Below are 12,687 nucleotides of genomic sequence, written 5' to 3'. Positions count from 1 at the left end.
GAGGTTTGTTAAAGGATTCTCTCAGCTTAGCGCACCCTTAATGGATTTGACAAGGAAGGGGTCTTTCCAGTGGAATGAAAAGGCACAACTCTCTTTTGATAAGTTGAAAGAGGCAATGAGCACTTGTCCCATACTTGCACTACCTGATTTCACTCGACCGTTCATTTTGGAGTGCGATGCATCCGGAGAAGGCATTGGCGTGGTACTGATGCAAGAGAGACACCCCATAGCTTATGAGAGCAGGAAGCTTACACAAACAAAACGCTTCTATTCCATCTACGAAAAAGAAATGTTGGACATCGTACATGCACTAATCAAGTTTTGGCAGTATCTGGTGGGTGCCAAGATTGTCGTTCGTATGGATCACAATAATTTGAGATATTTTTTGGAGCAATGGGACTTGAACGAGAGGCAACAAAAATTGGTAAGCAAGGTTCAGGCTTTTGATTTAGACATTGAATATGTGAAAGGAAAGAACAATGTGGTTGCAGATGCCTTGTCTAGGAAACCCGCCATTTGCTCACTAAACTAGATTTCAGCTGACTGGAAGGCCCATTTGTTGGTAGAATATTCGAAAAAACACATTTTCCTGTGAGCTAATGGATGGCAACACCCAGGATGGTCGGTACAAAGTGGTGGATGACATCATCTACTATAAAAGTGGGATATTTTTAGTGCTAGAATCCAAATTGAAGCAGAGAATCTTGAAGGAGGTACATGACTCACCGTTGGCAGGACACTAGGCTTCCTCAAAACTTACAAACGTCTTCGAGAAAAGTTTTCATAGAAAGCACTTAAAGGAGACATATTGCAGTATGTAAGAGAGTGTGGTCTGCTAGCATAACAAATCCAAACATACTCTACTTGTCGGGTTACTGCAACCTTTGCCAATTCCAAAACATAAGTGGGAAAGTATCTCGATGGATTTCATAATGGGGCTTCCCAAGGTGAACGAAAAGGATTGTATTTTCGTGGTGGTTGACAGGTTGACAAACTACGCACATTTCTTCGCCATCCCCTCAGATTTTCAGGCCGCATAAGTTGTCAATTTGTTTTTTAGGGAAGTCTTTCATCTGCATGGCTTACCCTGGAACATTGTTAGTGATTGGGATGAGCGATTCATCAGTTTCTTCTCGACAAAACTGTTTGTTCACTTTGAAGGCCTCAAAAATCAATTATATGCGACTAGATTCACAAATTTTAGTCAAGCTTACAAAAACAAAATTAACTTGACGGGAACCTTCAATAAAAAGACTCACAATATGAATTGGGAAGGATTACTTGACCAATTTTTGCCAATCACATAGTCAGTTAACTTAGAAAAAATGAAACTTTAATAGCGAAGTTTTGTAGTGTTGTCTCCACAAAATGAAGGACAAAAAAATGATAATACACTCTTTGAGTTAGACATTGAAACTACCCTTGGTTGTAGCATTTCACTTGATGGAAATGGCATACGGGACCCTAGAACTAAGTTGGAGTATGATTTCGAGCTTGGTATTGATCATGGTTCACATTATGAGGAAGATGGACATCCTCCTTGGAAACCACCCAATATAAATGACTCTACCATTGACTCACTCTACATGAAGAAGAAAACTTGGGGTTTAACGGATTCTTAATTGCAGTCATGTGACATGTCATCCCCCACCCAAATATGACAAACACTTGCCAACTCTATGCCTATTACTCATCTCGATAGGCTATAGTGGAACGGTAAGGGATGATGTGGAGGGGCCTACACTTAACACGCTCAACTCATGTCAACATGGTCAGCAATCCAATGCATCTACGATTATTGTCTAAGTCACAATGGTGCCTAGACATTTCTTGCAGATGGGTTAACTCCTACCTCTGCTACGAATTGACTTGTAACTCCTTTGCCAGTGTTCTGATGATACCGGCCAAGATTCCTCTATGTAGTCATATGCATGTTTGCGGTTTAGTAATGATAGTCGCAACAAAATAGGAATATAGGAGCACTGGGAGACTCTAGAGTCACTAAACAATTGAACATTTTCTTAGGTACAAACTTAAAGCACGATCTTTTGCTTGAGTCTATTTCGAAGGACAAAATCCCTTCAAAATTGTGAATTGGATGTCACCCAATTCACATCTTCAACAATGTTAGAAGATTGATATGCGCATGTTGTTTGTAGGATAACATGAAGTTATTAGACGATTGGGAGAGTAAGGGATGGGTTGTTGTCACACGCCAAATCAGAGGTGCATACGCATATTGCCCAAGTCAAGCAGATACTATTAGGCACACCCAACACCAACATCAAGTCTGCAACCATTGTCCTATAGGCTACTAGACAGAAGAGACTATCACAATGAGTCACTTGAAATCGGTAATATTTGACAAGTTGGGTACTTATCATAAGCTGATGGTTATCAATTCAAGTACTACAGATTTAATATAGAGCCATTGCAAATAGGAACATATTAATGTATCTTTCCTTTTTTATTACAATCGAATCACAATATGATGAGTTCCAACTTTGAATGGTTTTAAATGACTTTTGTTGGTTTGTCTATCTAATTGTAACCTTAGTAATTTTATGAATGCACATGTGTTTTTAGAACTATGTGAAAAACTAAATATGGCGTTGAACGAGTACTCATTGTATGTGAATCCTTTTCACAACATTTTATCAGGAAAGCAGTGTTGAGACTATAAGACATTAGTAGACACAACACTATCATAGGAACTGATAGTTCGAATAGATGTCTTATCAAGCAGTACTGGGAGCTTGTCTCACAATAACATATAAGGAATATTTCAGTGGTATCAGAGCAGCAAACCTGCTACCTAGTGGGTGACTGTTTTGAATGCATCAGTATAACTGGGAACCACAAAATGTTTGTAGACACCCAACAATACCAGAAGGTAGGACAATATCTGAGATTGTAGGGGTTCATTCAACCATTGAGATGACTACAAATCATGCTGAGGAAGCAGATAGAGAAGCGAGGGAAGCATCGAGAGATCTCAGAGAAGGACAAAACTATGTTGTTGATGTGTTCTAGCAGCTAATGGAAGCAATACAACAATTGAATACTGGGCCAAGAAGACCACAAAGTCATCTTAGTGAGGAGTATAGTGCAGTTGAATCACCACGAAGTGTTAGAGAACCCTTTCTTACCACAGATAGACCCTTGATGCCCCTATTTGCTGAGCATAATGAAGAAGTTGAGATTGCTAAATGCAAAAGCAACAGTGGCTATACCAGAAGATGTTATGGCTATGCACGCTGAATGGGATTTGTTTCTTGATAATGTTAAGGCAGATTTGAGCTTTGTTCAGTATGAGGGACAAGGAAGGGAGATGGTAAGAGTTAGACAAGATTGAAGGTTTGAGGCCCAAACAAGGATTTGAAGGATGCTATCAATAAGCTAACCTTACCAGTATTTGATGGCAGCAAAAGAATTACAGCTAGGGCTTGGTCATATTAGTTGGACACATCTCTTACATTAAAACCCATGACTAAAACTAAGGCAATCAAGTTTGCTACCATGCATTTGGACAGGCCAACTTATGATTGGTGGCATCACAATCTTGTCACTCAAGATCATGGCATGATTAACTCATATGAGGAGTTTAGTAGCAAGTTAATAACTAGATTTGATAGAGTTAGCCCTGCTTAAGCATAGTGGAGCTTCGGAGACCTATATTGATGAGTTTAAACAAATATTTACTATGGTTCTTGACATTCTGGAAATAGGAAAGTGATGTTGTTTGTGGAAGGATTGAGTGAGAGATTCCAAGGGTTTGTTAAAGTGTTGAAACCCAACACTCTCCAACATGACACTTGATTTAGATAGTTCATCATTAGTGGTCCAAACCTCTAAAAAGCCTTTCAAGGGGTTGAAGACAATTCTGAAATACTGGAACTAGAACAAGGCTATTCCACCTAAATCAAGCTTTGAATCCAGGAATGAGTTGAGAAGGAGAAATTCGTGCTTCACATGCAAAGAACCATGGACCTCAGACCATAGATACCTTGGAAAAGGTAGGATTCACTAAATTGAGGTAGTTTCAAATGATGAAAATGAAGGCAACAAATTTGATTACAGCAATGAGGAAGGCAATCATGGGCAGGTCCAAGTGGAGATAGTTGAGGGATAGGTTTCAGATTAGCCTCCTCCAGTTACCACCCTCTCAGGAGTACCTATGGACAGTCTTAACCACTTGAAGGGAGTAGTGAAAGGGCAGCAAATGGTTTTCTTAGCGAATATGAGAGCTACACATTATTTCACTAGTGCCTCCATAGTAGTGAAAAGGAAGTTACAAGTGAATGTAATTCCACAATTTGATGTTAAGGTTGCTGGTGGAGAGATCTACTTAATTGCTCTAGGATGGTTCCACATTTGAGATTCAGGTGGGTAGTTACACATTGACTGCAATTTTTTATGTGGTTGAGTTAGGAAGGATGGATGCTATTTTGGGTCTATAGTGGCTCCAAACTCTTGGCATGTACACCATCGATCATGATTAGAAGTAGATTAAGTTTATGAGGGGAGATCAACAGATCATACTTAAAGCTATGACTGACAGAGGTCCCAAGATCGTCTCGGCTAATAGGATGGAGTCCATATTGAGAAATGAGGATATAGCGTGGGCAACTCACTGTTTCATCTCCACTAAATCCAATTTGGATTCAGAAGTTTACGAGGGGAGATCAACAGATAATACTTAAAGCTATGACTGACAGAGGTCCCAAGATCGTCTCAGCTCATAGGATGGAGTCCATATTGAGAAATGAGGATATAGGGTGGGCAACTCACTGTTTCATCTCCACTAAATCCAATTTGGATTCAGGACAACAACATCACGTTGATATCCAATCAGTACTAGGTAAGCATCGAGGTTTTTTTGGTGATTTTGACAGCAATCACTGGATCAAAGTTGCTGCATCTAGGTGTGATAGGAAGCCAACCTTCTTTAGAGATCAGATTTGGTTTGCAAGGTTTGACTCCTTGAGGTTGAATCCATTCTGTAATTAGATTGCTGGACTAGCTCTAGTAGGGTTTGATATTCATATCATTAACGAGAACTAATAATTTACTAGAACTGGATACGAATAAACCACATGATTTAAACAAAAAATAGTCTATTTCATTTCAAATTATACTGCCTTGTGAATAAGATGTTCATATGTGTTATGATACCAATACTATATACAATTACTAACCATAATTAGGTTAAGCATGTCACAAGTGCTTCATCTTATTATGCATAGGACAATATTACTACCATAATAGTAGATTGATCATTTCAACTAGATCAATAGCCACTTAGATAAATATATCATGAGGTTTTTATATCTATGTTTTTTTAATCAAAATACTGAGTAAATATTTTTATGTGACTGGTGATGCTAGCATGACAAGCCCTCCAATACCACATGAAATACTTTTGACCCCGGGCTATGAATTGGTGAGGGCACAAATGGAAGATCTCATCCCCAATTATCAATATTGAAATTCAAACCTGTGAGCACATTGGATCGGAAAAGGGACAAACCTACAATCACAATGGTTTAAACTTTGAACCTTGGTGGTCACAACTCCACCACCACCACAACTATACATATTTCCTATATTTGAGTGCATAGAAACATGTCCATAAAGGGTGGATTCAATTATTCTGGATAATGTCATGGAAAATATCATCATAAATATTCCTTATTTTAGTGGTTGTTAGTTGGAAAGTGACCAGTATCCTTGATAGAATACATGATCTGTGGAAAACAAATAAGTCTGCAAGGTGTATAGTAATATTATATCCTTCATTTTCAAAGTATTTGTTTAATTGACAGTAATTGACATTAGCTATTCTGGTTTAGAAAAAACTAAGCTGCAACATCAAGTATTAAAGTGAGAAACTAGAGAAGTAGTTTTGAAGGACATAAGATTGCAAACCTGACTGAATATAGAAGGTAAGATTCCTGGGTGTGTTAGCATAATGAGTCCAAGAGTCTTTGCTAATGGTTCAAATTGTATCACATCCTGAATTCACATGTAAATCTCCAAGTAAGAAATTGAACAGCTAAACATAATCTGAAAGAATCTACAAACAAAAAGGATAGATATTAACATCCTCATGCAACTCCAGTGTTTATGCCACCTATAAGAAAGGAATTTTGAGAAAGGACCTGAAGAAATGGACGTAGAACAGGATCCTTCAACCTCTGTATGCAATGCAGATCATATTAATCAGCTTTGTCACAATGGATAATTTTAAAGCAAACCTAGATTACTGATCCAAATATAATATTTTTGAGTTATGCCATAGAACACACCTTCATGCACTGGAAGTTGATTGAAAGAAGCTCATTAATGAAATCTGGAGAAACATTCTCACTTGACTGGCCTGACATTGCTTTCTGAAAGAGCCATGCAGCACTAAGGTTGGGCTGGAATGAAGATTGATAATTAGATTGGAGAATAATACGAGGTTAAATTTACTGGCTCAAAAAAATGAACCAGTACGAAGTTGTACCGTTCAATTTGAAAATTTTTAGCTTAAGAAATGGTAAAGCACACAACCATGTAGGGGTTGATCAGAGATAAACTGTAGGAATCAAGTGAATTTGAGGAGATTGCTTCATGAATTCCTGAAAACATTTTAGAAAAACACAAATTAGATATGAATATTGATGAAGATAAAGATGCTCATTTCAAACACCACTAAATTGTGTTTTCTACCCGCTTTGCTCTGGTTTATTTTATAGCTTTTCAAGAGCAGTAAACACTAAACAAAAATGAATAGCTCAAGTTTTCCACCGAGAGAAACTGGAAAAATATAGAAGTTTATAATAAATCTTCCAATATTACATTTCCATGATACTGCTGAATCCAAAGCTTAAAATTTAATTTATCAAGAACAAATTCTGAACAAATAATTTACCAGGTTAAAAGGCTATTCAAACTGGACAATTCAAGCATACAACTAAATATAAAATCCTTTTATTTTCAAGATGATTCTTATCAAATCTTATCCTTGAATGAGCATAGAACAGTTTTGATGTATGCCAACATCACTCCATGAACCAGACTGCTGGTAGGGTAAAAGTTGATGGAAGGTCAAAGCATGCCTGCTTTGGAATGCTCCTAGCAATCATTCAGATAGATGTTTACCTACAATGTCCCACAAATCTCACATTTGGGATGATCTAGAATTTCCATTTGCCATTTTAATTCTAATATAAAGATATGGTGTTGATCCTTCCATATTTACCACGGTAGACAAGTAACATAAAATGAACAAAAAATATTTTGATCAAATGGAGTATAATCAACTTCAGGTCAAAGATGTGATTTTTTGAGGAACATATATCAAAGTGAAGTCTAGATAAGATTAATAGACATGATTATGAAGAGAATAGCAATAAATTATGTCTTCATGAAGTATGGGCTATATATAACTCTTTAAACAATCATATTATTTTATTAAAATGACATAAACACAGATTTCAATAATTTTTTAACTTTTGATCAAAGAACCAAAACTTGGAATCAGAATGGAATCGGCAAGGCCTACTCGAATCATGAATCGGCTACAAATCAGCAAAAAACCCTTAAAATTTAAAGATTTTAACAATTTAAAACTTATTTCATGCACCCTTTGTTGAATATAACTTAAACACACTATAACATCATCAAATAGAAGCTAACATACCTAAACAAGAAACATAAATGATAAATCCATCACATATGTAAAATGTAAATTGTAGCTTAAGTAAATAGAAATTGATAATATGATATATGATATATCTGATCTAATGAAAGGTTTCAAGTGTTGCATATGATTGAAAGACGTTAAGGAGAATCTAATTAATCTTATAAGAATGTTGGAGTTCATGGTATGTTAAGTCAAGGGAAGTATTCTCAAAGTTATTTGTAACTATAAATATGACGTGTTTCCAAAACACCAATATCTGCTGATCGAACAATAAAGAATTTAAATAATCATAACTCATAATTGAGATGCAATGAAAAAAAAGAAATCAACCATAAAATTTTGATTTTTTGATTTTTAATTTTTTTGCCCAGTCATGAGGCATATAACTAAGTGATTTAGGCAAAAATCATCTATATTGGTGATTCAGGCCTCAAAAAATGCCGAGGCGATTCAACAAGTTAGGAAAACATGGGAGGGTCAAGTTAAATCGTCGAATCGCGACAATTCTTGTTACTCTGCTTTTGATCATGTGTAAGGATCCAAAGCCATTGGTTACATCCTTTTATTTTCATCCTATATGTAATAATGAAAAATTGCATAACCTGTAATCATCATATAATGATTTAGGCTCAAATTAGTGTTTATAACCCCTATCATAATAATGCTAGCACAATATTGTAAGTTCATCCGTGTTTCATGCACAACCATGTGTTACCCCATGTTTGTGTTATATTTTATTCCCATCCTATGAAGTTCTTGAGTGTTTTGTACTTGGATACTAACATGATGTGCCGATTTCCTCTAAATGTACAGTCACACAATGCTTGTTTTCTTGCTTGCCGATGTCCCTTTAGCTTCAAAAAATTCATCTGTAACCATCATCCACCAAATTCTAAAAGTTAAACAATCACTTCTCCATGTATGAGTGTTTATTGGGATTCCTTCTCATTCTTACAACATTGGGTTCTCATTCCCTCATGCAAGTCTATCCTCTCCAACGCAACCTCTAGCACTCTCTTTGACTTTGTAGCACATTGCAGAATTCTATTAGACCACCTTGGCCTCATGAGTATCTTCTATTGTCATTGTGAAGACTGGCTTGTTTTGTTTTACCTTATTCTTTTTTATTTTTCTGTATTTTTCATTGTTAGCATTGTAGGCTATCACCTTTGTCACATGTTTGGATAGTGTATGAGACAATTGTTTTCCTTTGATTGATCTATGGTGCTCTTTCCTTAGACAATGATAATGTACGAGTCAACCTTTTGGCTTTGATTGCCTTGTTCTATTCTTTCCTTAGACAATAGTCTATTCATAGCTAATGAACTATGGTGATAAATGTCCTTTGCTTGCCATGCCTTCAAAAAATATTACATATTTGGTTTTCTTTGGAGATTGGATGAGATTATTACATGGAACGACCAAGAATGAGAGCATTAGAGTCCTCCCTTCCCAAAGATTGCTTGTACTCAAACATTGGTAACTGATAACAATGTTAAAATAAAACTTCTTCAAATATGTAGCATAACTTTATAACAAGACATTTTGTTAAACAATTGTCCTCATTTATTTGAATGATTGTTGAAGAAAAAGAAATGTACACTAAGCTGCTTACAATGTTAAAGGTACAATGGGAATGCACTTGAAATCATGCTCATTGCTCAAAGATACAACCGGGAAACAACCCCAAGGGAAACAACCCTAAGATTACAACAAGAAAAACAACTCTAGAAAGGAAAACAATCCATTGAATTATGAACTGACTGATAGCATCTCTAATATGCCAATACAATTTAATGAAGTACATCAACTCTCTATCTTAATAAATTCCCCTCATACCTCTTCTTTTGATTTCTAATCAGGGATATAAATACGTTGACATCAATGACAAAACATTAAGGGAAGAAAATATGATGCAATCTCTTGCAACAATCCCAACATAGAATTGATACTTATTTTTGTATATTAATTGCAATTTTAAAAAAGATTCTTACTTGATATGTTTATAATGTCCCCATTTTTTGTAAGCATCAAGTTTAGAGGATTAAGGATGTAGAAGCATCTTGTGTTTAGAGGAATCTTGCATCAACCAAAAATATCATTGTTTTCAGTCTGTTCTTTTTTTCTAGTTTGTATTGTCCAAGGGATCAATTGGGCGAGCAATCATCTATTTGAGTTAGCACCTACGAAAATGGTATGCTTATCAGGACCTAACCATGGGCAACTTACTAGGATTGCAACTCATTTGGTTCATTATTGTTCAAGTTATGTTTAATTCATTCTTGGGTATTGTGTTTATGCTAGTACATGGATCTGTACGTAGAATTTGGATTTGCAATAGAAATCTACATTTGATGGTCATTAGTGACACATATCTCTATGTTCTAGCCAATGTGGACCTAAACCTTATACCACAAGTTCTCAAATGGTTTATGTAATTTGTTCCTTATGATTTAGGACCTGCCCTATTTGTGTAATACATTTCTTGTTCTTGGGGATCGTAATTCTTTCTTGGGATCAACTGCATGTTGCAATGCCTATATAAACAATGTAATAGACCTATAGAAGGTAGTAGTCTAGTAATCATAATGAAAAAGAAGACTCAAGGTCTTTTCTCAAAGACTTGTTAAGTAATTAGGCCTGCTCAAGCCTGGCATCTAAGAAGGCATGTTTCCAACTCAATGTACATTGAATTTCTGTTTGAATGAAAGCTTATCTCACATTATATTCTTCAATTCTTTGTATTTTCCATTGTGTTTACTCATGCTTCATGCTTGGAAAAGTCTCTTTGATGTCCGTCCGTACATGACTACATCAAGTGGTATCATAACAAGTTATGTTCCTTGTGGAGTGGTGTTGTAAATCCGAAGTTATGAAGTGCTAGTCTTTGCTCAACTATTCAGATATGAAATTATATACAAAGAAGTAAAGCTCAAAGTCTTCAAATCTTAATACTTGCAGCCACTATCAAACTATATTAATCTTGTTTCTAAAAGCTCAAAGTCTTTCAAAACCAACATTAAATTCTCGAACGCTTCACAAAGAAAGAAGTAACAAAGATGAATCAATTAATGCAATGTAAGAGACAAAGATTAACTCCAAGTATCACAACACAAAGTTTGGCAAAAACTTGCTTCTTTATTCACTTCAAATATTTGCAACAAGAAATAGTGGCCTTTGAGGGTATACGAGTAAAGGTTGTAAATGGATACATTCCCAGGTGAGGCAGGAAGATTTCAGATTGGCCCATGTGCTTGAATAACTTTGAGTTTAAGGCAGTTCTTTATGTGGTGAACATGGGAGATACCAATATGATACTAGGAAAGACATGGCTTCATCACATAGGTGAGTTTACCCTTAATCTTCGTGCCATGGAAATGACATTTTAGATGGATGGGAAGACCCATGTGTTCCCTTAGAGACACTAGCTGCAAGACAATATCTTCCAAGAGGATGGAACAACTCAAGCATCATGACATAGTTGAGTGGGAAACATAATTTGTTCTAATGTCAATATAGGAGGAGCAACAAAATCCTGTTTATCATCTAGACATGCAACAGTGGAGGTAATTTGTGCTAGTTGTATTGGATGACATCTTGATGTACAACAAATCATGGAGGGAGCATATTACACATCTTGATACAGGTTTGGGGTATTCTTGGCAACGAATCGTTCTATAAGGAATCCAAGTGTGAATTAGGCTTCAAAAAGTTGTTGTACTTAGGCCACATCATTAGCACACAAGGAGTACACATGGATCTTGACAAGGTCAAGACAATCATTGAGTGGCGTACACCTGAGAGTCTCACGCAACTTGAGGATTTTTGGGATCATGTGGTTTTATAAAAGATTTGTTAATGTATATTCATAGCATGCAACACCACTTTCCGATCTAACCAAGAAGGGATATTTCAGGAACTACAATGCATGGGAGCAAAAGGGGTGGGTTAGGTGCATATACCTTTGTGAGTATTCATACAATACCATCTACCATCTTTCTCTTTAGATGCCACCATTTATGGCCTTGTATAGTTATGAGGCACCTAGCTTTCTTGATTTATTGATGAGTGATAGTAGAGTGCCTAGTGCTGGGAATATGCTGTAGATGATCAAGATATCATAATGGCTCTAAGGGAGAATATTTAGAAAGTGCAAAACCAACAAAAGTAGTATAGATTAGAAAATTGTTGAACATTCATTCGAGGCAGGGGATATGATGTACTTGATGCTGAAGCCTTATAGATAGTCTATACTTAAGAAGAATAGTGTAGAGAAGCTCAAGCCATGATACTGCGAACCTTTTAGGATCATTAGGCTTATGGGTGAGGTGGCTTATGAATCGGGGTTACCAACTAATAGTAAGGTCTATGATGTTTTTCATGTGTCATGCCTCAAGAAGGTGTTAGGACATTAAGTGGTTCCTTCCACAACTCTTCCACCCTTAGATGATAAGGGGAAGTTGATTTTGGTACCGGAGGCTATATTGGATGTCAACGAGAAACAGTTGAGGAGACGAGTTATTGGGGTATATTTGATAAAATGAAAGGACTTTCTAATTGAGGATGCTTTTTGGGAAGGTTGGGGGATTTCGTAGCTTCCAGAGTTGAGATTGCTTGAGGACGAGAAATTTCAAGGAGGGCGAACTGTAATGTCCCCTTCTCACTAGCAGTTAGACTTAATGTACTTCCACCTATAATCGTGTAGGACAAGGTGTTGAGGAGAGGGTCATGAGGGCAATTTCTTACTGTTGCCATCGTCTTCCTACAACCATAGACTTTTGGCAGCTACAGGTTTCTTGCAGCCTATCATATTACTTGTTCTTCATATTAATCATATTTTATTATTACTTTAGAGTGCAATCAAATATTATTATGAAAAAAGGGGGAATCTTCGAGAAAGTGAAATTAAATATTAATTTTATTTCTTCTACAAGAAGGCCCACCTCTTGGAAGTATAGAATAAATAGGGAGGAAAGCCACATTGTTGGACATTGAAT

General features: G+C 36.4%; 1 protein-coding gene across 2 annotated transcripts in view; it reads right to left on the bottom strand.

Moving 5' to 3' along the window:
* Window positions 1-12,687, bottom strand: part of LOC149552313 (Lycopene beta/epsilon cyclase protein) — a 406,544-nt gene that overhangs the window by 99,895 nt on the left and 293,962 nt on the right. For both annotated transcript variants that reach the window (XM_089787837.1, XM_089787838.1), the window contains 4 exons: window positions 6,556-6,623; window positions 6,309-6,422; window positions 6,162-6,197; window positions 5,929-6,015 (listed from right to left, as the gene is read on the bottom strand). In XM_089787837.1, the coding sequence (XP_089643963.1) occupies window positions 5,929-6,015; window positions 6,162-6,197; window positions 6,309-6,422; window positions 6,556-6,623 (305 nt within the window). The remainder of the gene's footprint in view (window positions 1-5,928; window positions 6,016-6,161; window positions 6,198-6,308; window positions 6,423-6,555; window positions 6,624-12,687) is intronic.

The sequence above is a fragment of the Cupressus sempervirens genome, chromosome 6 (assembly GCF_028749045.1).
Source record: "Cupressus sempervirens isolate cs-2001-9-10 chromosome 6, ASM2874904v1, whole genome shotgun sequence".
In the NCBI taxonomy this organism is placed as follows: domain Eukaryota; kingdom Viridiplantae; phylum Streptophyta; class Pinopsida; order Cupressales; family Cupressaceae; genus Cupressus; species Cupressus sempervirens.
This window is presented reverse-complemented; position numbering and strand designations above follow the sequence as displayed.